Raw genomic sequence first — 27,176 nt, forward strand, 5'->3', positions numbered from 1 at the left:
TGCTGCCTAATACAATTATCAAACATCCTTGCTTAAATGTTGTGATTGATGAAAACCTTTGGTGAGCATCTGTGTGTTTGCACGCGTCTTGGAGACTTGTTGTACCTTGTTGTACTCGATCCCAGTGAACTGCTGGATGAAGGCACACAGGGCTTCAGTTTCAGCCTCAGACTCTTTACCTGGTGTCAGTTTGGCCCTGTAGGTCTGGAAACCAAGGAATTAAGATTACAAAACTATAGTAAATTTAAATCTTAATTTGTTCCCATACTACATCATCCTATGCACATGCTGTCTCCAGTGTATTGAAACATCAAATCATATTGTATGCACTTTGGTTTATAGAAAGCATACTCACGTTAGGCTGTCTCAAACTACTTAATGATATTAAATGTGCAAAATACATAAATGAAGAGTTAATATGGTTTTTCCCACGTTTCCTTTGTGAAATACACCTCTTAAAACTCTCAAAACCCTGCAGATGCTACTAAACTAGATCTTATCATTGATTCACAGTTAATTATTTATGGCTATTGTGTAGTGTAGTGTGTGTGTGTGTGTGTGTGTGTGTGTGTGTGTGTGTGTGTGTGTGTGTGTGTGTGTAACAAGAAAATACACTTGTATTTGCTCTTTTCTCTAACCTGTGTGTATGCTGCCACATAGGAGTGTGATCCATCAAACAGAAAGAGATACTCCACTGGCCGATTCTGGGTTTGAAGCTGCAAGCACATTTCAAATGCAACACAGGCACCAAAGGAGTAGCCAGCTATTCGATAAGGCCCGTCTGGCTGAACCTGTGTGATACAGTTCACATAGTAGGCTGCAAGGGACTGGATGCTGTCCAGAGGGGCAGCTGGTGGAAAGGGGATACATTTAGATGAGCTTGGTTGGATAATGTATAATATACATACATACATTAATACAAATATACACATATTTGAATAACACAATCAGTAATGAACAGAGAAATTAATTGAACCATCTGTGATTGTAATATTTAGAACTTATCGTAAGTTCTATTGTGATGGTATATGGTCTAGCTCCTTATTAACATTTTTTAAATAACTGTTTTGTTTTTTTCTTGTATGAGCCTAAATGAGTGTGTTTGTGAACACAGAATACCTTTTGTGCACTGCAAGCCGTAGCAAGGCACGCTAAGCTTGAAAGCAAGCGTCTTAAAGGCAGCAATGGAGCCCTCAATGGGATGGACCAGGAACAATGGCCTCTCCTGGCTCTGAACCTTGTTCAGTGGCATCACCGTGGGTTCACTGGGGTTGACTAATAGCTGGGTCAGATCAGACTCCAACAAAGAGTGAATGCCATCCCTCTTAGTTGTAGCTTGGTGAGATTCTGGATATGAATTAGCAAAGACAAAAATCTCAAACAGCCACATCCTACATAGAACTGGATTAAAGACTAAAATCTCACAATACAGACATTATTTCATTTAAGTTTGTGTTTTTTTCTGGCTGATTTAAGAGCAGCTCTTAATAATACCATTTGATCCACCTGGCTTGCTATTGGCCAGCTCTTGCAGCTTGTTGATGGTGAGCTGGCGGATCTCTCTCATAGCCATGACAATGTCGTAGTCACGCTCCAGAGTCTGGCGGACCTCCACACCCATCAAGGAGTCCAGGCCCAGGTCAGCCAATGAGGCATCAGCATTCAGGCTGTTCACATCTCGTACACCTGAGAGTGAAGAACGCAGTAAAGATCAAATTAAGTTGAACAAACAAAATAGAAGCAGACAGGAAGAATTTATCTCTCTTTGTTATGACAAAGAATGTTTCCTGGAAATAACAATATAATTTGGTACTGGGAAAATAGACACTGTTAAATTAATACACTTCCCAGTAATTATTTCTGATCGATTTCAAGTGTAACCTAGAGATTTTTGGTCATTAAACAGCAGGTTAACTGCAGTATAAAAATGTAACGTGTAAAATTCAACATGCATAAAAAGTAGTAAATATTAATGTTAATAAAACGATTAATTCAATAGTTATGAATTCATATTTACTTGTGTTTAAATAGGGCAGTCCTTTCAATAAAAAAATCTCTGAAAATCATCAACTTGACCAACTCGTGTTAATGTCTTTCTCTTGCTCTTCCAGTGAACTTCCCAAATTTTTTTCAATGTGCTTTGTGGTTTTGGAAAGACATTGTTTTAAATACAATTACAACATGCATATAGTTACATTCTATTTCAGACCTCTAAATATCTTTTTCAGCCATTGGTTTCTATTAATTCCAGTACACTGTACAAATCTACTCAAAATTAATCATAGCAGCCCTCCTTGTCCAAAAGAACACATTCTTGTTGTTTAACGATGCTTTGCAGACTTTTCAAATCAGCCCAAGACTGCAAAAGCAAAACAGGGGCCAGTCTAGTCGACAACAGACGACAGGCATGACTTCACCTTGTTTGAAGATCACATGCTTCAAAATATCTTTGTTGGTAAGACTGGTTTTGCTCTTACCCAGAATGTGAGCTACAGCATCCACCAAGTTTCTCTGGCTTCCTGCCTCGCTCTTCACCACTGTCCTCTCTGCCAGTACAAAGCTTGACATCACTGGCTGCTGCTGGCAAAGGAAGAGGTCGAGCACATCCAGGCAGGATGTGATGCGCTGTGGTAGGGTGCCACCAATCACTGTTTCATTGCTTCCCATATTCTCCAGGACCACACCTACATCGCCAATGGCACCCCACTGAATTGCCAGTCCAGGTAGGCCATCGTAGCGACGCTTTTCACACACACGCTCCATGGCTGAGTTGGCATAACCGTAGTTACTTTGGCCGACGTTTCCACGGCCACAGCTGACTGAGGAGAAGGCCACAAAGTAGCTGAGGTCCGGGCACAATTTTCTTGTCACTCTAGAGAGGGAATGGAAGTGAGTGCATCAACATACAGAGAGAAAAAATAAAAGTCCTTATTCAGAGTTTCCTGATTTAAACAGAAGGATGTGTGTGTGTGTGTGTCTTACTTGTCCAGGTTTATGGTTCCATCATATTTAGGTTTGTTAACATCAAGGAAGAGCTGAGGAGTCAGATTCTCCAGCATTCCATCTTTCAGCACCTGATATTGACATACCAAACAAGCTAATGACGTTTTGATCAAATTGGAATCACTGCAAATTCAAATGAACAAGCAGTTTTTAGAGTGATAACACCAGAGGGGTCAGTTTTATATGGAGTATGGATAGGACCAGCAGTGCTACCATCGTAATTTGACACCATAGTTCTTTACTGTGATAATTGCTCTCAAGGGTGCATAAACAAAAAGCACCTGGACCTCTGGCATTGCAATTTCACTCAAACACATCTTCACTGAGAGACAGGTTTGTGTTCCTTGGCCGGTGGACCCCATGCCACTGGTGTCTCCCAATCCTTGTCTGTCCCATCAACAACTCTGCACTGCATGTCCTTGTGAGTGTATCGGTAATACGTGGATCCGTGAAAAATAAAAAATATAATTTACATTACATGCAGCGATCCTCCAGCAGCAGCAATGGCAGAAATCTTTCCATTACAAGAGACTCGTGTTACACATGAAGCACAGCAACTAAACTTTAACATTAATAAACATTAACATTAATTAATTTAATTCTCCTGAATAGTGCTGGGCAGTATGACCAAAAATGTATATCACGATATTTTTCAAAATTTTAACAGTTTCACGATATATGACGGGGTTTTTTTTTTCACGCATATATCAGGTGTTCACAGCATTTTCTACTGCTTGAGAGAGGAATTACTGCAGTAGATTGACTTAGGATGGTCTATTTTAATGTCATGATGAGTGAATATTGTAGAATAATTCCACACTAGTAGTAATACAGGTTTGCATGGCCCCAGTAAATGATGCTGTTTACAAAAAAGAGCCACTCATGATTCTAATAAAGTGAGGAATCAGAATGCAAAGACAACTGCAGTCAAAATACAGAACTTTTACACGTCATGATGATGACGTATGTGTTTTTTTAAGATGTTTCGCGGTGTCCTCCTGTTTATCTAAAATGTACCTACTGACTGTTTATAATCACATGGATGCTGTAATAATGTGCTGTGATTGGGATCCTGACACACCAAACACCCTGGAAAATGACAAAGTTACGTTTTTCTCTTAATTACATAATCGCCATCAGTAAACGGGACACTGTCTGACTCTTTCACTCGCGGGGAGGGAGGCTGTTTATGGGGAAAAGTTAACTGAAGTCTCGGTCGGGAGGTCTGACCATCGTGGTGATTTTTTTCACTCCGACAAACAGTCGGTGAGTTTTTTGCTGGGGACAGACGCTGTTTTTCGGGCAGAAATAGTCGGCGGACAGACACTTCTCCACGAATAACTGCGGTATTTTTTTCCTCGTAGAAGTTGCCAAAGACACGACCAGTTACTACGTGTTGTTGGTCATTGTTGTATGGTCATGTAACGTTGCTTTGTGGGACATTTATCTATATTTTGTTGAGTGAAGGACCTGTACAGTTATCAGACAGTGAACACCATTAGACCGACACACCCTCGCTCCGTGCCGCCGGCTTATCCGTTCACACTGGTTCGGTTCGCCAATACTGCACCTCTGATACTACCTCCGGAGCCGCATCAGAGGCGCAGCGAAATTTCACCCCTCGCCACATCTGAGACTTTCACACAAAGGAGGATGCGGAGAATTGGCGCAGGATCCCCGCATGCAAACGGTAGTGTGAATGAGGCTAATGTCTATCCTATCCATCTTCACCGTAACATAACACCAGAGCACTACTGTTTACCCTCACCACGCCTCGCAGTCGCACCATGCGTGTTTAGAAGCACAACATTGAAAAGGGTCCGGTCTGAAACAGTGTCACGCGGCGCAGCGTAGCGTTCCGAACGTTGTGTAATCAAATACACCATAGGGCGGTACATTAAAAATTCATATCATAACGAAAATATACACCGGTATTCGGTGTGAACCGGTAGACCACTTCTCCTGAAACGCCGACATGATCTGTCAGGATCTACAGTAATGTTAATTAATGTTCTGCATTCTTCTACACATCTAAAAGGTCACACACACAGTTCAGGTTCATGCAGTAAATTTGCTTGGAGCAACGCAGCTGTCCTCCTGATGCCTAAATCCTGAGCTAAATCAGATCGGTTTGAAAAATATGTATTTTAGAGGCTAAACGTGTAATTCTATTTTATCTGGAGAGCTTCATCTGTCCTGTCAACTTTTTAACTACAACTTTTAGTTTTGCTGCATGTGCCACAATACTTGCTGCTATGACATTAATGTATGCATGACTGAAAGCAGCCTCTCTAATCATTAAGCAGAATGTATGTGCCTGTTTAATATGACTGACTTCAGACCAGGTTTTTGTTGGAAGTAGTGCAGTCTATTTCTGCTGTTTCAAGATAGCAAAGCTCTGTGAGACAGTACTTCAGGACTATGGTGCTTTGAGTATGTGTGCGAGTGCTGCTGTTTAAATTGCAATGCAGTAGGTCCAGATGCTTTTCGTTTATGCACCACTGAGAGAAACTATCCCAGTAAAGAACTATGGTGTATATACTAACATGTTCACAATAACATACTGATGTTTAGCAGTTATAATCACCACATACAACATCTTAGTTGATGCTGAAATGCTGAAAATCCCGCTTAAACCTGCCAAGATCGGGCTTTTGTGTGCAATGGGAATGTGTACACCTGGAATTTACGCCAGGGTCAATTGACCATGCAGTAGGCACAGGTTTTTAATCACCTCGGCTCGGCTCTCCTGCTAAATTCCGCCGCGTGAAGTGATGAGGCGTTATTAACATCCGGTGGTGGCGCGTAAATAAGGAAGGAATTTGGGATGCGGCCTATTCAAGGACGTTTTATTTCTGGACACAATGTTGGAGGTGGAGCCCCGTTAATTCCTATGAAAGCTGCTCAGTGATGTTTTGAAGCCAAAAAAGTTCAACCTCTCAGCTATGAAAATACCTGGATCGCTGATCGAGCCGGCTAACTTCTAGCTAACTTGAATGGGGATAAAATAATTTAATTGTGTGGCTCTTCTAGACTTTTCAAATGTTATTGGATGTTTTTGGCGCATTCTTGACGTGAAACATACAACGTAACTCTTCAGATAAAAATCACAGACTTGCCTGTGGGAAGTGGTAATGGAATCAATATGCGATTTTAAGTGGGTGTCACCGCGTTAAAAAAAAAAAGTGTAGACCCGCTAATTTTTGTGGAAACGCGGCAATAGATTGACATTCACCAAGTGCTAATGACCTATCCTCGGACTAATTATTTGTGATATTTTATATAGAAAAAAGTTAATGGTGTGTATTTTAATTGTGTGTTGATTTAAAGAGGTCGGAGTGTTACTCCAGCTCAGGTACTGCCGAAAACAGACATTCTGTGTGAGCTAACAGTTTGAGTCAAGCATTGAGAATGAAACCAACAAAGCCAACCAATCAGAGGCAGAGTAGGGCAGGTCTTATGAGAAGGAGTCTGTCATTTTCAGCAGTATGACTGCGCCCTCTGCTGTTCAAAAAGAACAATACAATGATAAGGAGAGAGAAAAATGTATACGTATTGATTTCTGTTGTTAGATCCATGAGCTTTACCAGCAAAATAATCACATGATAGCTTGGTAGTTATTGTCACAGTCCCACGACGGTATCGCAACTTTTTTTTATCACGAAATTCTGTACATCCCTTGGCAAAACTTTTTCAAGTGCTGACACACTGCTGTTTAATCAATCGCTTTTTACTTTTAAGTTCATCTGAGCTGTCCTTATCCTTGTTTGAGGTTAACTGATCAATATCTTTCTGCAGCATGAAACACAACATATTAATTAAATTTAGTTACTACCTAACCTTGAGATTTTATAGTATCATCTGATTGTCTCACTATTCCAACAGCTGGGCTGGTCATGGATTGTTGAGTACTGAAGATACCAGTAAATCTTTAACATAATGTTCAGAGCTAGTATTTTCTATATTTGCAAAAAAAAAGGGAATAAGACTACAATTTCTGATTTAAAATACAAGTGGTAGCCTAAAAATGAGACAGAGCAGAGAGGAATTGATGATGAGGTGGCTTGGTGTGTTACCATGGCTAGGTGGAAGACACCGCCCACTGGGCCCAGTGTGCAAGCCTCAGCGATGAGTCGCTCTGCTCCCTCCAGTGTGCTGACATCATTGGTCGACAGTAGCACTTCCACATCTTGACTCTGCCATTCATGCACCCTCTTTGCCTGGTAACCTACAACAGTTGAAGAAAAACCGTGACAAAAAACATTTACAGCAGCGCCAAGAACCAAATTACTGTCACATGGTACCCGTTTGTATCAGTAAAGATTTCAAAGCAAACCTTAAGGTTTGCATCCATGTACATCACGGTTAGATTTTAAGTTAATAAGTATTGTATCTTTGTGTAACTGCTCCTAACTACTACAGGAAGTAATTACCTATGTCGTGACTTGCTGCACACACAGGGCATTTTCATTGATGAAAAACAGCCAAGTAGTCCAGTTTAAAACTCCAGTTTATAACTGTGTTTAACTGCAAAAGGGCACTTTATATCACACTGTAAAAAGGTTGTTCCTCTCCCTTTTCACTAGACCCTGTTTCCAAATAATTACAGTGATTTTGTGTGTTAAATTTTTCATGACAGTCCAATGTTTCAGTTAATCTATTTATTGCTTAGAGAGGTAATACAATTGACAGAACATAAGCTTGTTTGAAGATGGAACAGACAACTTCCCCCACTAAGGTTTCTAAGTGGTATTATCATTGACTTGGCTTGACAACACTTTTCATTTTTAAAAGGTTAAAAAGGTTAAAGGTCCATTTAATAGTCAACACTGGGGGTGGAGAATGAAATTTGAGTTCAAATGTCTTTATGCTACATAAGAAAAAAAACCTAACTATTTTATACAGTGGAGTGTGGAGGATGAACTGAGGAATCTCACAGCCTGAGGAAAGAAGCAGCTCTGTAATATGGTAATATGTCAGCAGATACTTCGGTATCTTTTGCCAGTCCAAAGCACAATGTGCAAATGAGTAAGTAAAAAAAATAAATAAATAGACAACAACAAAATGAAAAATAATAAATATGCATGTTAATGATCACTGAAGGTGTAATTTTTTTACGACCAGCACTCGCAATTGTGGCGGCAAATAGGGATACAACACGGTTCTAATATTATTATTAATATTAATAATACAATTACAATTAAAACTGCAAGCAGTAATGACCGGCCCTCGCAGGGCATGCTGCCGTCGGGGCGTGCTGCTGTCGGGGCTTGTTCATGCAACAACTTCCATTGAGGAATGAAAAGTGAAGGCAGTCAAGCTCTTCTTTGGTCATTTAGCAATAAAAGCGCCACCTATTGGCTGATTTGCACCAAATTTTGTACAAACTCATGGGGCCATCGAACACAATTAGCAAAAGTTTTGTGGTAATGGGAGTGTATTCGGTCAAGATATGCAAGACTGTCTGTTTGACCACAATGTGCAGGAAATTGTTGTTCTATAATTTGGCCTTTCTTTGAACCATCAAAATTCTTTTAATAACTGTTTGTCAGGAGTATCCACAGATGCTGTGCGCAAAGTTATGTGCAAATCGGTGAAATAGCCTAGGAGGAGTTCGAAAAAGTAAGTTTTTCAGTTTTCGTGAATGGAAATTTAGCGTGAAAGTGGGCGGGGCCTACATCACACAATTCAGCTGAATTCAGGGAACACGTAGATATAAACTGTGCGACGTATTATGCAGGAGTTATTGGGCAAAAATGTTTTTGTCTTGACAATAGTGCCACCTGCTGGTCATTTTTGGTGTGTGAGTTACAGGGGCCAGTCTATACCACCCCTATGAATTTTGTCAGATAGTGTCGGATCGGTAAGACCTTCGTCAGCTATCCTCAGGAGGGCATTGGCAATGAGTGTACCAAGTTTTGTGTTAATCCGACCAACCGATGTGGAGATATAAAATACTTTACTTTAAAGAGCGCCACCTAGTGGGTCTTTTTCCCATGAGACCTTAGGGTCTCTTGGGGAAGTAGCAACCTGAGTTTCATGTCATTCGGACAAACCAATGTGGAGATATACAACACTTCCTGTTTGGAACGAAATCTGCAGGAAGTTGTTATTTAATAACTAGAGTATTCTTTGTAATATCAAAATTCATTTAATAACTTTTTGTCAGAAAAGGTCCACAGATGTTTTGTGCAAAGTTTTGTGCAAATTGGTGAAATTGCCTGGGAGGAGTTTGAAAAAGTAGGTTTGCGACATTTTGCGAATTTGCAAAAAAAGTAGACAGAAATGGGCGTGGCCTATATCAGGAGATTCAGCACAATTCACTGAACGTGTGGATATAAGGTTTTTGAATGTGCGACAAAGTATATGGCAGTTATAAGCCAAAACGAACTTTCCTTGATTATAGCGCCACCTAGTTGTGGAAGTTCACGACAACCATAGATTATAACATTTTTCGCCAGATGCGGCGTATGTTCCGAGTTCGGTGAGTTTTGGGGTATGTTGCAGCCACCAAAAAGCCGCCGAAAGTCGCAGAAGAAAAAAAAATTCCGCCTACAGATTCAATAGGGCCTCGCACTGTCAGTGCTCGGGCCCTAATAATCACTACAAAAACAATAGGGACCTTGCAGGTTTCCTGCTCGGGCCCTAATTAAAGAGGGTACTGTTTCTGGAACAAAGGCATTTTGTAGTTAATAAATGCAGTCAGTTTTTCCATTGTTATGCATTCCCTAAAGAGGTCTATATACTGAGATGTTAAATTTTTTCCTCCTTTTCCAGTTTCAAATGATGTTTTTTTTTGGGCAACAGAGCAATGAGTTCTGCTCTAATAACGTGGTTGGGATTTGGGACTGATGATTCGCAATGAGACATAAATGTTGCAGGGGAAAGTTGAAGTGGTGTGAACTGGTAGCATGACTCAAGCCTGCTGATGTTATCACCTGTGACCTAGGTTGTCAAGTCACCAGTGGTTTTAGAACTTAAAGTGATAGCTCAGGTCTTTTGATGTGGAACTGTATGAGGTACTTATCCCTAGTCAGTGTATCATCTGCAGTAGATGACCGTCAGCTCTGCCCCTGTGTGGAGAAGCAGCAGGGAAGCAAAGCATTGTACTGCTGCAAACGGTACAGGCAGTAAGTCATATTTTAACTAGAAGAAGGCCCACTAAATAAAATATATCCACATAACTGAACGCTATACTTTGAACATTTTTGGCGCGTTACATTGCCGTCAGACAGCCGTTTGAAGTCCATGGTGCAAAACAGTGCAGGCACAGCTGCACTTGTGTGTAGGAATATGGACGTCGCACGGTTGGGAATGTAGTGCCAAAGGAAAAGGCTGTCTGACGGCAATGCAAACATGAAAAATGCTCAGAATACAGCGTGGCACTTAATGGCTACAACACGTCTTGCTGCTGGTACCATTTACAGCAGTAAAATGCTCTGCTTCCCTGCTGGTGCTACATGCTGCTCCTCCACACAGGGGGAGAGCTGACGGTCATCTACTGCAGTTAAACACTGACTAGGGATAAGTACCTCATACAACCCCATATCAAAAGACCCTGCACTATGACTTTAAGGCCTGTCACCGGTTTCACTAGCTAGTCAGTGACTTGTGAAGAGTTCAGTTGACAGAATGTTTTCTAGTGCCAAACAACAACCTCTACCCTTTATATGGTGTGGCAGAACTACAAACACACTTAACAACAATGAATTGCTCTCAATGAATCTTTATGTAACTGAGCAACAACCTCAGTAGCTTTGTGTCATTGTGCCTTACCGTTCCTGATCCCTGATCTGGAAGTTAGCACTAGTTTGTGTGCTCCTCTCTCTGTCAACCACTGAGCAAGCTCCAGACCAAAGCCCCCCAGTCCACCAGTGATGATGTAGGAGTGGGAGGAACGGCAGAAGGTGCGACAGATAGCTGGAATAGAAAAAGGGGAAGCACTTTCGACTGATGCACCCTTCTCCTCAAAACGGACCTGTGTGAAGAAAGGAATTGGTAAGAGAATAAACACTGGTGTAGTGTAGGTGTGGTGTGGCATTTTCCAGTCATAGTCATATAACAGGTATGTGAACTGAGCCACTATGGTGCAAAGGATCTTTTAGGATTATTATGTTTCAAATCTTTCAGTGTTTTTTTTCCCAATACATCATGATAGGTTGGTCCATTAACAACAATCTATAGTCCTCTCATACTTAAAGGCTGAAGATAAGAGGAGAAACTGACCTGCAGGAGAACCTTGCCAATATGCTTGCCCTGAGCCATGTATCGGAATGCTTCCTCCACTTGGTCCCTCTCAAACACTGTGGTCTTTAGAGGCTGAACTACACCTCTCAAAATGCCCTCCTTCAGCAGCTGGAACACTTCCTCCCACTCCTGATTGCCCTCTTCAAAGAGAGCATCCAGCAGGATGCCATGGAAAGCAACATTTTTCAGGAACAGAGCCATGCCTAGAGACAACACAACAACATTATAACACCATCTAGTGTTGACCATTGTGAAGGTGAACCACTCCTTGGACAGCCTGCGGGTATTTGCAAAATAGACTGTGTTATGGTATGAAAGTAATTTTTACAGATTGTGCTTTTGCAGGCACTGTTTGGTATGTGCAGGTCTTTTGTTGAATTGATTTTACCCCGGCCCTTTGTTTATATTTATAAGTAACTACCCTTTTTACAGCCTGAAAGAAATTATTCAAGACTAACTGTCTTATATCACACTCAGCAAAATGCTAACTGCAGCCCCTCTTCCCCTCATTAATTAAGGGGAAATGCTATTTTAGGTTGAACAAAAAATGCATTCATCGCCAGATAACAAATACAGCTACCCAAAGCTACAACCACTGGCTGTGCCCACAAAGCTTCAACAGAATGATGTTCCATCATCCCTTTATCTTACCCCTTGACTGCACTGGTCACCTTACAGCCACATTTTACATTTTTCCTTCTCAGTTTCCTTCTCAGCTCCCATTTCATTAACCCATAACTGCAATCCATCTACTGTTGTCTGTATTCTCTTTATCCCTTTTTAGATCACAACGCCAAACTGACTGCTTGATTCCTCTGGGCATGTCTTTGTAATCTTGTGTGTGAAATGCTTACTTGGTTCATCCTCCACGCAGCTTCATATCCCACCTGGAGCATTTCATAGGAGGAGCGTCATGTCTGCATATTTTTGATGCTCAAATTGTGTTAATTTCATTATTTTTCCTTGGTTTTGGTGCTTCTATCATGGGTGAGTAGCAGTTAAATGGTTTTGTTGTTTGTCTGTTTTAAGTGTCTTAATATTTCCAACTTAGTTGTACTGTAGATCTCAAGTCTGCAGTGTTTTATTTAAAAAATTGCTCAGATGCTGTATGGTGTTCCTGTGTCTGACTTCCAGCCTTTTAAGATCTGTACTGTGCAGCTTGAATCGACTTGGCATGTATTCTCTGCCAAGCAGCATGAAGAGTTGCTCCTGGGACGCTGCTTAAATGCACGGTGGCTAGAACCACAAGCTTTTCCAAGTGGCCTCGATCAGCTACGCCAGCTGTGACGTGCCAGGTGGAATCTGAGGATGTACAGTAGTACATTAGTCACGATTTTGTCTGAAGAAGGGGGTTATGATGTCTGACTCCAGAGGGAAAAAAATATGCAATATTGCCTTGCATTTGGGGAGCATGGAATAACAATCACGCCATCAGGGCCATTAGGGCCTGGGGTCCTTGGCCCCCCCTCAGTGCACAAAGTACAACAGTCATGATTCTGGCTCAGTTCCTATACTTTGGGAACAGGATGTTCACAGGAAATATAATTTTGCTACTTGGGCCTAAAATAACACTTATTTTTTGAAAATCAAAGATACAAAAGACACTATTTATACACCCAGGACTTTCCTAAGTGGATTTATAGACATTTTTCGTAAAGAACATTGTATATAATAACCTCAGGATATGCAACATGTATATGTTAAATTGAATCTAAAAATCATATCTGATTTAACTGCACTGAGTCATGGGAGAAAAGAGAACACAAAATATGCATTAAAGAATCAGAATCAGCTCAATTGTATGTGTTCACAATACAAGGAAACAGACTCTGGTTTATTACTTTCAGTGTGCAAATGCATATTTTTCCCATTTTAACCGTATTCCTGAAAAACCCCTGGGTAAGAATGGACAGTTTGCAGAACTAACTATGTTCTACTTTTAAAGGGAGGCTGCAGCTCCTCCTCACCAGATATTTAAAAAAACATCAATTGATAATAGAAAGTTAAACTCTGTTAAGTGTTTCCCTTTCTCACTGTGAGGCTGATGTTATACAGATTCTATCACAGAAGAAAACATTGTGATGTTTTAGAGGCAGTTTTTCAAGTGTCCCACTGAATCCAAGTAACAATATCAGGGTCAGACAGACCCTTGGACTAAGGTTCAAAAGGTAAGTCTTTTAACTGCTATGTACAGTTACACAGATCAGGAAACTAGAGATTGCTCTAAAATATGGAGGGTCTAAAGAGTATTGATTAGATAGAGCCAATGTTTAAACCAGGGATCTCAAACTGCTGGCCCCCAAGCCACTGCTGGCCACCCCTTCCCCTCCATCCTGTAGTGAAAAATGTAATATAATCTGGCCCACAAAATTGTTTTTTTTTTGTTTAATTCATTTTTTTAGTTGTTTCACACTAATTTAAACAACACAATTGGGTTGAAAAAAAACCAGTTCTATTAAAATAAATGCTGACTTGATGCTGAAGTTGAGTTTCATTTTCAAGTAGACTTGTTACAGGAAATGCAATTTGCTTAGTTAGCACCGATGTCTTTCATCAAAATGTGTCTACAGAGCAAACCAGTGGTAATTTTCGGCATTTGTTGACAGTGGATCCATTCTGAATACGTCTGGGAATAGTTTTATTCAGTCTGTGGGAGTACTAAACAAGAAGGGGCTCCAACTCTTCAGTGAGATAACAACTCCTTTTGCCTCATAAAGGTTATCAGGTTCGGTATCAGTTTTAGTCCGTCATATTGCCAAACAGGCGTTTTTGGTTCTCCTTTTGACAGCAAATCCTCCGCCATCGCCTTGTCAGTCAGCTCTACTGACTGTCTCCACACTAAAAGTAAAATGTGACTCCTGTTACTCTGTGCTGCGACTCTGCTGCTGGGCATGCTGCTGCACGGAGCACAGTTGTCTGTTGTTGGACTATTGATTATTTATATAAAGGAAAATGACAGTGGGGGCTGTTGGCAAGTAACGTTATCAGTGTAAGCCCGACCACCGTGTAACACCGGGAACACAGACTACCACGACAAGCCTAGTACAAAGATGGTCATATTGACCTGAATGTAACATTTGTTAGTAATACTAACACAATGTAGGGTCCAAATTTACACTTGTAAAGGTTAACTGATCAATGTTAATCAGCCTGCGAGCTGTAGCCACCCATTAGCGAGGGGGAGGAGGGCTCTCTGCGTTAGCTGGGTGCTTGGCCAGCAATTAGTATTTGAGACTGGACGTACTCCAGTGGTAACTCAGTTCAAATCAACAGTAAATGCAGATAACTTTGTTCTTATCAAGAGAACCATCTGACAGGTCTTTGAAGCTGAACTTGCCATTCAAAAGATTGTCAAGCTGATGATAAATCTCAAATCACGAAATTAGAGACCTGCTTGTATGCAGTGAAGAAATGGATGTCAGAAAACTTCTTGCTCCTGAATTTGGATAAAACTGAAATGATGGTCATTGCCCCCGCTCGGCATAGACACCACTTTAATCAGGTGATGGTAACTCTTGACAACTCTCAAAGTTCAACTGTCAAGAATCTTGGTGTTACATTACCTCTCTTTCGAACAGCACATCAAAGAAATTACCAAGATCGCTTTTTACCACCTGTGCAACACAGCTAAAATAAGGTCCTTCTTGTCCACGGCTGATGCAGGGATCCTGATTCATGCCTTTGTTTCATCTAGGCTGAATTATTGCAATGCCTTATTTTCGGGTCTCCTGCGTGAGAGCACAAAAAGTAGTTTTTCTGCAGTGCTCTATAGCAGGACTACCCAGATTTTTTAAGTGAAATATAGCATATTTAGTGATCAGGAGAACAATAATATGATTACAAGTACATAATTTGAAATAAAAAATGGAAAAAAATTGGAAGCTGCGTTGATGTAGGGGTGTGCGATATGACGATATTAGATCGTGAAGGATTAAATTGTGTAGACGATCTGCCAGAGTGCAGAGATCGCAGGATCGTCTAGGGCAAAGTCTATAAGTTGCAGTTCTATGCTGATGCACCGACGCACAAAACGTATTACGTCGTCAACCTGACCGACCAATCATAGCGAATTACGGGCAGTGACGCGCTTTCTTACCGGCCTCCTTGTTTGTGTGTGTAGCGGTAGCCGCATTCAGAGCCATGGCTGAAAGCCAAACGGAGGAGTTGGTCGCTTTTTTAAAAAAAACAAAAAAACAGCGTTTCACCATCTCTCATCTCTGCCAGTTAGCCCCTCCACCTGCCGCCTCTCTCGGGTGCGCACGCACGCACACACACACGGGCGCATGGATAGGTCGCGCTTGGCCGCTAATAAACCGTAAATGCGCTAATTGTACGGTGTTCAAATTACCGCCATGTTTATTTTTAAAAAATCGTGATATGATATTTTTGCCATATCGCCCACCCCTACGTTGATGTGAAGTGCTTGGGTAGAGCGCTCTCACTGACCTATGTGAAATTCCCCTCAAAGTCCATGAGGTTTGTCAGAAAAGTCATGACTGAATGTGACTTTGTCTAGGCTGGATTATTGCAAGGCCTTATTTTCGGGTCTCTATCGTGAGAGCACAAAAAGTCTTCAGATGGTTCAGAATGCTGCAGCTAAAGTCTTAACATGTACAAGAAAATTTGATCATATTACACCAATCGTAGCCTCACTGAATTGGCTCCCAATTCATATAAGATCAGACTTTAAGGTGCTGCTGATGACATACAAAACTGTAAACGGCCTTGCCCACACACTTTACATATAATAGAATTTGTATCAGATATTCTGCCAATGCAACTTTGATTTTGTTGTTCTTTTCTGTACATGCAACATCTATTGCATGTCTGTCCATCCTGAGAGAGGGATTCCTCCTCTTTGGCTCTCCCTTAGGTTTCTTCCATCTTCTTTTTTTCCCCCGTTAAAAGGGTTTTTTTCCATCAACATGGCAAGTTTTTCCTCACTCGAATCAAGGGTCTAAGGACAGAGGATGTCGTTCACTGTACAGATTATAAAGCCCATTGAGGCATTGTGACTGGGATTTTGGGCTATATAAATAAAATTGATTTGATTTGACTTGAAACAACCCTTTTCTTTATCCATTTCTGCTCAAGGAGGTTGGTTTCTGCTTGCCATCCACAAAGTTACTGCTGCATCACTTTCCCAAACTATGGGGCGGGCTGAGGGTCATAATGTTTGTGCGTTAATCGCGGGTCAAAAAAATTTAATGGCGTTAAGAGGAATTTATACCTCCAATCGGAGGCGTTGAAAGCCCGACAGATGCTTTCTAACATCACACAATGTGGAGGTATTATGCCGCAGTTGTTGGTTCAGTGTAAAAAAATTAAGGTGTAAAGAAGAGTATTTGTTGCTGCTGTACTGTGCAATCTCTGTGTAAAAAGGGCTTTTGTCTCCTGTCTCTCTCTCTGTCTCCATTTCAACTCTCCTGCACCCAACCTGGGGAGGTTCATCCATAGTAAGAGAAATTACATGATTTTCTATGGAAAAAGTAAAAAAAAAAAATCTTTTGATGTGATGAATGGTGTTTTGAAATTGAAATAGTTAAAATCCTTTATGCTAAATGGAGACTCCTTCTGGTTTATTGTTCCCAAGTTGTTGTTTTTTAAAATGGGTGGAATAGACTTTCTATTCATAGTTTTCAGTTACGTGACGTGGAGGGCAAAACAGTAGACCAAGATGGCGGCTCATATGGGACTTCCCGTAGAGGCACAGCAAAAGCTGGTAAATTTCCTCTCGCATGGTTATTTAGATCACCTGTCAACCGTAGAAAAGGAACGATGTGGACATATACTGCAAGTGTTGGGCACTTATGATCCATATACAGCACCCGCTGCGGTATTTCAGCCGGCAGGTCCCTGCCAGAGCTCGACTTCGGTGACATTTACGTGTACCTTGTGGAGAATCCCTCACCTTATACTGCTGCCAGGATGAAAGTTTAAAAAAGTACGGACAGTTATATGTATTTTCGATCTGGATGGGTAAATAATGTTGCCGTTTGGGAGGTGAAGAGCAAGAAGTTCTTCATTGTAAAAGCAAAGGTGAGTACTAATCACCTAACACTAGATAATGAACGTTATTGTATTAATATTATTATTGTATATGTACCCTGGACATCACCTGTTCCAACTTCTCTCTCCCTAAACAACTGCTAACTACCGAAATGGAAAGTCAACCTTTCCTTTAATTTGAACTTAATATAACCTCAATTCCAAAAAGTTGGGATGCTGTGAAACATGTAAATTAAAATAAAGGATCAGAATAGTATATATTTATGAAAAACAAAGTTTATCAGTCTAAACACAAGCTTAAAGGTGTAAAGGGATTTCCGAATCATTGCATTTTGAGATTATTTGCGGCTAACGCAGCATCCCAACTCCTCAGCTAACTAGCTAACATTAATTCATTAAGAACACTGCAGTTGGTCGCCTCGATACAAAACAACAAACCATGTCAAAACGATTACAAACAGATGAGACTTGAAATTGAAATCCCAGGCTGGTCCAACTTGTGTGAATTTTATCACGGCAACTCACAATGTGACTCAGTAGTGTGTATGGCCCCTGCGTGCCTGTATGCACTCTTGACAACGTCTGGGCATGCTCCTGATCAGTCAGTGGATGGTGTCCTTGGGGAACTCCTCCCAGACCTGGATTAGGGCATAAGTGAGCCCCTGGACAGTCTGTGGCGGCACTTGGCAGCGCCGGATGCACAATACATAGCATCCAATAGGTGCTTAATTGGATTTAGGTCAGGGGAACAAAGAGGACCAATCGATGGTATCAATGCCTTTGTCATCCAGGAACTGCCTACACACTCTGGCCACATGAGGCCCGGCATTGTCCTACACCAGGAGGAGCCCAGGGCCCACTGCACCAGCATATGGTCTGACAGTTGCTCTTAGGATTTCATCCCGTTACCTAACAGCAGTCAGGGTACAGGTGCACAAAGGAGCAGATACCAGTTCTGCTACTAGGTTGATGACCTTTCAAGGACCCTGTCCAGTTCTCCCCATGTAACGGCTGGTCTCCCAGTATCTCCTCCATGCTCGTGAGACTGTGCTGGGAGACACAGCAAACCTTCTTGCAACTGCACGTATGGATGTGCCATCCTAGAGGAGCTGGACTGCCTGTGCAACCTGGGCTGCAGGCATGCTACCAGTCGTGACAAGGACACTAGCAGAATGCAAAACTAGAGAAGAATCAGTCAGGAAGGATAAGGAGAGAGCAATTATCTGTGGTCACCACATGCAAAACCATTCCCTTTTTGAGGGTTGTCTTGCTTTTGCTTCTCCCTTGCACCTGTTCTCACTTTCATTTGCACCAAAGCAGGTGAAACTGATATCCCTGAAGTTTAACTGACTTGGTGTTATACTGTGACAAGTGTTCCATTAATGTTTTTGAGCGGTGTGTTTGGAAGACTATATCTAAAATTAAAGGAGAATGTGACACCACTGTTTTATAAACATGACTGTGAGAGTCCAAAGCTGCGTACTGACCCAGTGGGGAGTTGTTGGACAGGTCGTATTTGCCGATCTCCAGGAATCGCCCATGTCTGGCTAGGCAACGGATACTAGCCTGCAGCTTCTCCTCAGCCAAAGAATTCAGCACCACATTCACACCTAAAAGACAGACACATAAATTACTACATATGTACTGTTCTGTATTTTGAGTGTAATAAAAACAGTACTGCAAAGTTGTCTTGTGTGCAAAGTTCTCAATCCGCACACTATGGAAAAGTTTATCTCAAGACACTACAACTAAACCAGCCATTTCATCATTATTTTTTTAAGGGAGACCTTAATCCCTTAGCATAGTGTGGTATTATTTTATTTTAAGTCTAAGTCAATATTTTCTTTGAGACTTAGTGCAGTGCATTCTACGTAGTGCTGGGCGGTATACCGGTTCACACCGAACACCGGTGTATATTTTCGGTATGATTTGAATTTTTAATTTACCGCCATACCGGTGTATTTGATAACACAATGTTCGGAACGCTACGCTGCACCGCGCGAAACAAGCCCTTTTCACACAGAGACGCCGCATTATCGCCAATTCTCCGCCGTTGGTTGTTCACACTGAGCCAAGCAGCTCCGGCGTAAAAGACGAATGAGAGTATAATTCACACAGCAAGCTTGCGCCGCGGCTTCAAAAGAGGCGTGACGATAGACGATAGAATTGGCGCAGGATCCCCGCATGCAAACGGTAGTGTGAATGGGGCTACTGTTTCAGACCGGACCCTTTTCAATGTTGCGCTTCTAAACATGCATGGTGCGACTGCGAGGCGTGGTGAGGGTAAACAGTAGTGCTCTGGTGTTATGTTACGGTGAAGATGGATAGGATAGACATTAGCCTCATTCACACTGCCGTTTGCATGTGGGGATCCTGCGCCAATTCTCCGCATCCTCCTTTGTGTGAAAGTCTCAGATGTGGCGAGGGGTGAAATTTCGCTGCGCCTCTGATGCGGCTCCGGAGGTAGTATCAGAGGCGCAGTATTGGCGAACCGAACCAGTGTGAACGGATAAGCCGGCGGCACGGAGCGAGGGTGTGTCGGTCTAATGGTGTTCACTGTCTGATAACTGTACAGGTCCTTCACTCAACAACATATAGATAAATGTCCCACAAAGCAACGTTACATGACCATACAACAGTAGCGTAGTAACTGGTCGTGTCTTTGGCAACTTATATGAGGAAAAAAATACCGCAGTTATTCGTGGAGAAGTGTCTGTCCGACCGACTATTTCTGCCCGAAAAACAGCGTCTGTCCCCAGCAAAAAACTTTAACTCACCAACTGTTTGTCGGAGTGAAAAAAATCACCACGATGGTCAGACCTCCCGACCGAGACTTCAGTTAACTTTTCCCCATAAACAGCCTCCCTCCCCGCGAGTGAAAGAGTCAGACAGTGTCCCATTTACTGATGCCGATTATGTAATTAAGAGAAAAACGTAACTTTGTCATTTTCCAGGGTGTTTGGTGTGTCAGGATCCCAATCACAGCACATTATAACAGCATCCATGTGATTATAAACAGTCAGTAGGTACATGTTTAGATTAACAGGAGGACACCGCGAAACACCTTGAAAAAAACACATACGTCATCATCATGACGTGTACCGTCACGCCTCCTTTGGAGCCGCGGCCTCTTCACTAAGTCACACTTGTTTTATATTTCCTTTTTAGATTTACTTGAATACTGTGTAATGTACCTGGGCTTGAACTTGAAGCAAAAGTATAATTATTACAAGTTGCACTACTTTTTGTATTGGTTTTATAAAAGATGTTTGTGAAATTTGCACAGTAAAAGTTCTGTATTTTGACTGCAGTTGTCTTTGCATTCTGATTCCTCACTTTATTAGAATCATGAGTGGCTCTTTTTTGTAAACAGCATCATTTTCTGGGGCCATGCAAACCTGTATTACTACTAGTGTGGAATTATTCTACAATATTCACTCATCATGACAGTAAAATAGACCATCCTAAGTCAATCTACTGCAGTAATTCCTCTCTCAACCAGTAGAAAATGCTGTGAACACCTGATATATGCATGAAAAAAAAATACCGTCATATACCGTGAAACCGTTTGAATTTTGAAAAATACCGTGATATACATTTTTGGTCATACCGCCCAGCACTAATTCTACGTATATATTGCATGCGGTATATGTTTTTAAAAGGGGGCTATTATTTTAACCTATAGAGAGAGTATGTTGAGATGGTGTGAAACACGGTATGTGTAACACAATTTCTACTACTGAAAGGCATGTCTGACCTTTGCCCTGTGTGTGGAGAAGAATGTGCTGTTCAAAAGAGGTATCTCTGGAGTTAGCGAAGGCTTCTGCTGAGAGCAGAGGGAACCTCTCCTGTAGGTAGGCTTGCTTCTCCATTGAGCCTAGTAATACAACACACAAAAAGGTAAGGGTTAAAAAACGATTTTTACATTTTTTAAATCTCATAATTGTCTCACTATTATATACTTTATTACATTATTATGACTTACTATGTTATTCTTACTGCAAATGAGATAGTATCTCTTAAGTTTCTCATAACTATAAGACATGAGTCATGATTAAGAGAAAAAAATCATTAAATTTAATTTCAAAAAATGGTGTATTGTGGTGCATTTTTTTCAAGTGGCAAAAAAATTAATAAGATGTCATATCAATGCAATTTTTTTGTCTCTGTGACAGTGTGCAATGCGTGATAAATACTAACCGACTGTAGTGAAGACTTTGCATTTTCTACTGAGCGCTATGGCAATGGCAGCCTGACCGACTCCCCCTGACCCAGAGTGGATAAGAACAGTCTCTCCAGGACGGAGCCTGCCACGAACTACCAGAGAGTAGTAGGCTGTAGCGTAGACCACTGGCACTGAGGCTGCTTGCTCCAGTGTCCTATATACACGCACACACACACACATCATATTGCGATTACTTTGACAGATATTACAATTGCGATATGATTCACGATTAGTGGAAATTATCCTCTTTGCATCACACTTTTCATTTCACTTAGAAAACTATTAAAATCATGACATTTTACAATTACATTTTAGCAGACACTTTTGTCCAAAGCAACTTACAGTAATTCATACACATTCATACACTGATGGCTGTGACTGCCATGCAAGGTGCCGACCAGCACATCAGGAGCAATTTGGGGTTCAGTATCTTGCTCAGGGACACTTTGACATGCAGACCTGGGGAATCGAACCAGCAACCTTCCAATAACAAGGCACTGGCTCTACCCCTGAGCCACAGCCACCCACATGACATACATCATCTGGAGAAAAAGATTTGTAGGCCAGGACAACCCGACCTCCCGTCCCCACCAGATACAAATTCTTTTTTGGATTCATGTTTAGTTTATGTCTGGACTTTGTAATGTGAGCTGACAACTTATGAAGATGTCCGCTTCCCATTTGACCCAAACTCAATGTGATACCCTGGTCAGAACTTGCTCAGAGGCAAGTGCATAAGGAGGAAGGAAGGAAGGCTCGGGACAAAAACCAGACAGCTTAAATTCTTTGAATCTTGGCTCCCTTTTGGGTCTGCAAACCAAACGAAAGGAAGGAAAGGTATGCAAGACAAGTGATAACAGAGCTGCACAATTTCTCCGACAAACAGAGGATTATGACAGCAGCAAAGGAAAAATACAAGATTCTCAACAAGGGAAACCCAATCTACATTTGGCAGGATCGCGCTACCCACATGAGACAGATCCTGTGAGAGTTTAATTATGTGTGCCAGCGTCTCACCATGCAAGGGATACACTTTCCAGCCAGCCTGTGCTTTACGCACAATAACCAGGATTACACCTTCAAGTGTCCATGTAAGGTCTGGGAGTTTGTGAAGGACTGGGACAAATTAAAAACTTGGGCAGGTACAACTCCGCTTTTTTGTTTTAGTTGTTTTTCTTTCTCCTGCCTCTTTGTAGGGTGGGGACATTAAGAAATACTTGGACTTATATAGGGGGACTCTTGCATCTACCTATGCCACATGCGTCAAAAAATTTACATACAGGCCATATATATCCATGAGCATGTGCACACAACCTAAATTATGCACACGCTCACATCACGCACGTTAATAGTCCTGTACTGCCTTCTGCGCACACTCTCACAGACAAGACACTCTTGTCACACTTTACATTATACCCAGCCCTCACATGTGGTCACTCTGTTATTTGATTTGATTGGGCGGATACATTGTGTTAAATGAGATAACTGCCTCCTTTATTCTCTTTCTTCTGTGAGTTACTTAACTAGATATAGACAAAGGCTGTCTTCAGTTTTGTATGACCATTGCCCTAAATAAGGGCTCGTTCAGTTCATGTGGTGTTTTTGATGTTCGCCCACTAGTGCCCTCCTTTTCCTATTACCATTCTTAAAATATTATTTGCGCTACTATTTTTCTTGAGGACCGCTGTACTTTTCATTGTGGTAGGTGGCGGGAGGGTGCCAGAAGATGATCTAGATCATTTATGAGTAGATACTGGGAGCTGGATCTCTTAATCTCGGCTTAATCCATGTTGTCAAGAGCCAAAACATTCTCACACTTCTAAAGAAAGAGAAATTTCACATTGCCTATTTACAGGAGACCCACCTGTCCAATCTGGAACATATTAACTTATGGAGTTGGGTCAGGTGGGTTTTTGATTCCTCTTTTAAATCAAATAACTGGTTACTGTTGTTTGGTCCTCTAACATTGCTTTGTGGGACATTTCTCTATATTTTGTTGAGTGAAGGATCTGTACAGTTATCAGACAGTGAACACCATCAGACCAACACGCCCCCGCTCTGTGCCAGCAGCTTATCCGTTCACACTGGTTCGGTTTGCCAATAATGCGCCTCTGATACTGGAACATATTAACTTATGCAGGAGTTGGGTCAGGTGGGTTTTTGATTCCTCTTTTAAATCAAATAACTGGTGTGTAGCTATTCTTATACATCACAGCCTTCCTATTACATTAGATAAAACAATAAGTGACAAAGAAGGGTGTAATGTACTTATACCAATGAATCTACCTTTTGTCCCAAAGTGTTGGCAGATATAACTGACTTTTCTACCTCCTATACTTGAATAGGCGGTGACTATAATTGTACCCCTAACCCTACTATCGCCCAATCTCCAGTCTGATTAATTATAAATTTAGCGGTTGTACAGGGAAGAAGGAGGAGCTGGAATATTTTTTTAAAGATTTTTTAAAATAACTACCATTTGATTTAAATTTATTTCTTCGAAAAACAATTACTTCATGTTCCATAGATTCCATGTTGTATAAAATTGTTGAAAAGATAAAAGAACTCAATATGTCTTTAAATTAAGTTTATACTAATCCATAATATGCCCTTGAAAATAAGAAGATACTGTGATATCAATTCTCATTTGCAATAAAATATAAAGAAGTGGTATATCTCATTAGCGATCAATGGAATAGTTATAACAAGGTCTCTGTACCATTTTGGTAATAATCACTGGACACACAACTCTCTATCTGTGCCTCCTTTTCTGTCTGCAGCACAACGACCCAGAAGAGACTGATTTGTAGTGCTGGGCGGTCTACCGGTTCACACCGAATACCGGTGCATATTTTCGTTATGATATGAATTTTTAATGTACCGCCATACCGGTGTATTTGATTACACAACGTTCGGAACGCTACGCTGCACCGCGCAACACTGTTTCAGACCGGACCCTTTTCAATGTTGCGCTTCTAAACATGCATGGTGCGACTGCGAGGCGTGGTGAGGGTAAACAGTAGTGCTCTGGTGTTACGTTACGGTGAAGATGGATAGGATAGACATTAGCCTCATTCACACTGCCGTTTGCATGCGGGGATCCTGCGCCAATTCTCCGCATCCTCCTTTGTGTGAAAGTCTCAGATTCGGCGAGGAGTGAAATTTCGCTGCGCCTCTGATGCGGCTCCGGAGGTAGTATCAGAGGCGCAGTATTGGCGAACCAAACCAGTGTGAACGGATAAGCCGGCGGCACGGAGCGAGGGTGTGTCGGTCTAATGGTGTTCACTGTCTGATAACTGTACAGGTCCTTCACTCAACAACATATAGATAAATATCCCACAAAGCAACGTTACATGACCATACAACAGTAGCGTAGTAACTGGTCGTGTCTTTGGCAACTTATATGAGGAAAAAAATACCGCAGTTATTTGTGGAGAAGTGTCTGTCCGACCGACTATTTCTGGCCGAAAAACAGCGTCTGTCCCCAGCAAAAAACTTTAACTCACCAACTGTTTGTCGCAGTGAAAAAAATCACCACGATGGTCAGACCTCCCGACCGAGACTTCAGTTAACTTTCCCCCATAAACAGCCTCCCTCCCCGCAAGTGAAAGAGTCAGACAGTGTCCCATTTACTGATGCCGATTATGTAATTAAGAGAAAAACGTAACTTTGTCATTTTCCAGGGTGTTTGGTGTGTCAGGATCCCAATCACAGCACATTATAACAGCATCCATGTGATTATAAACAGTCAGTAGGTACATGTTTAGATTAACAGGAGGACACCGCGAAACACCTTGAAAAAAACACATACGTCATCATCATGACGTGTACCGTCACGCCTCCTTTGGAGCTGCGGCTTTTTCACTAAGTCACACTTGTTTTATATTTCCTTTTTAGATTTACTTGAATACTGTGTAATGTACCTGGGCTTGAACTTGAAGCAAAAGTATAATTATTACAAGTTGCACTACTTTTTGTATTGGTTTTATAAAAGATGTTTGTGAAATTTGCACAGTAAAAGTTCTGTATTTTGACTGCAGTTGTCTTTGCATTCTGATTCCTCACTTCATTAGAATCATGAGTGGCTCTTTTTTGTAAACAGCATCATTTTCTGGGGCCATGCAAACCTGTATTACTACTAGTGTGGAATTATTCTACAATATTCACTCATCATGACAGTAAAATAGACCATCCTAAGTCAATCTACTGCAGTAATTCCTCTCTCAACCAGTAGAAAATGCTGTGAACACCTGATTTATGCATGAAAAAAAAATACCGTCATATACTGTGAAACCGTTAGAATTTTGAAAAATACCGTGATATACATCTTTGGTCATACCGCCCAGCACTACTGATTTGTGTGTCATTCATACGCAAACATATTTATTGCTCTGATGTGATCCTCCATGAACCTTGCACAAAGCCTGGTACAGGCCACTTTTGGAGTAGGTGATGACAGCGTGACTGCAGCAGGTAGGCTGATTGTGTATTCAAAGCTACTGCTTTGCAGTGTAACTGTTGCTATAATGTATTTCCTACCATAAATATATTAGTAACTGAAAATTTTAGAGCAGAAACTCCTAACAGACCGATAGGTACAGATACTCCCAACTGACTCTGCGCGAAAGTTTGGACATGTCATTTAAAATGAAGATAGATTATGATATTGTGAGCTCAGAACTTGAAAGCAGTTGCTGCCTCTGCATCGGTCCCTGTGGTCTACTAGAAGCATAATTACTTGTTTTGAGTGTGTAGGTCAGGTGCAGCCCCTCGGCCCTCGCACACAGAGTGAGTGACTGCAGTGTTTTCCCTAGGATGGAGCTGTAGCAGTGGAAGTGTCACACGCGAATATGTTTTTGTATGTTGGCAAAATGCGCCATCAGAGAGGTTTCTGTCAGTCTGCTAGCAGTATAAGGTCTGTAGGTGCATAAAGTACATATGAGGTGTGAAGAGCCAGTTGTTTTAACTCATCTGAAAATTCAAACACGCAGGGCCAAAATCAGCTTTGGAGGGGACACGACATTTTCTCAATTCCTAAAGTGGACACCAAATGTATTGCTGAAAGAAAAATGAACAATGTGTCACCCTGCCAGCTAAGAAAAACTACACTGGTACTGCAAACACTGCTAGTTGTTTACAGTACACAGATATACTGTGAGGTATAATTTCCCAGGATGGGGCTTTTGTCCCACTGGGATTTACCTCTATATGATTTGACAAACAAGTTTTTAGTTTATGTGTGACCCCTATCACCCACTAGGTGACCATTTACATCCACTGGGTGCTAGCTAGCTACTAGCTTACTGGTATTCGTTCTCACAATTATTAATTCTAAACTCTCCTTTTATCTAGAGTTTACTTGCATCACCACAGTGTTTTATTGTCAATAAGTTCTAATTTACTTGAATTTAACATTTTCAGTGATTACATAACTTACATTTACGTCTTTTACGAATTCTGCCTAAATAATCATTAATATCTCTGAGGGAATCTGTCAACTGTCTTGAGGTAATTTATCCAGTGGGAAGTCAGCATCGGGTAGCCCTAGCCCAGCCGCTGTCTATTTGTGTGAGTTTTCAGTACGAACTGGCCACACAATAGACCAAGCCGACTCTGCCACCCTGGGAGCCACCATTCGCACACAAGCCGAGCTTCTGACTCAACATGAGGACCAGCTGCCTTCCATCTGCTT

At 41.5% G+C, this 27,176-nt stretch overlaps 1 protein-coding gene across 2 annotated transcripts in view; it reads right to left on the reverse strand.

Annotated features, from left to right (window-relative positions):
- The window catches only part of fasn (fatty acid synthase), a 112,744-nt gene that overhangs the window by 18,670 nt on the left and 66,898 nt on the right, over positions 1-27,176 (reverse strand). Inside the window, exons 29-40 of one of the 2 annotated variants that reach the window (XM_073489331.1) lie at positions 21,460-21,638; positions 21,017-21,136; positions 18,747-18,869; positions 11,230-11,453; positions 10,780-10,981; positions 7,080-7,231; positions 2,983-3,074; positions 2,478-2,872; positions 1,507-1,686; positions 1,120-1,347; positions 639-850; positions 106-204 (exon numbers count right to left, since the gene is read on the reverse strand). In XM_073489331.1, coding sequence (XP_073345432.1) covers positions 106-204; positions 639-850; positions 1,120-1,347; positions 1,507-1,686; positions 2,478-2,872; positions 2,983-3,074; positions 7,080-7,231; positions 10,780-10,981; positions 11,230-11,453; positions 18,747-18,869; positions 21,017-21,136; positions 21,460-21,638 — 2,206 coding nt within the window. Of the gene's footprint in view, positions 1-105; positions 205-638; positions 851-1,119; positions 1,348-1,494; positions 1,687-2,477; positions 2,873-2,982; positions 3,075-7,079; positions 7,232-10,779; positions 10,982-11,229; positions 11,454-18,746; positions 18,870-21,016; positions 21,137-21,459; positions 21,639-27,176 lie in introns of both variants that reach the window. The other variant, XM_073489330.1, reaches the window with a different exon arrangement.

The sequence above is a fragment of the Pagrus major genome, chromosome 20, assembly GCF_040436345.1.
Source record: "Pagrus major chromosome 20, Pma_NU_1.0".
Classification (NCBI taxonomy): domain Eukaryota; kingdom Metazoa; phylum Chordata; class Actinopteri; order Spariformes; family Sparidae; genus Pagrus; species Pagrus major.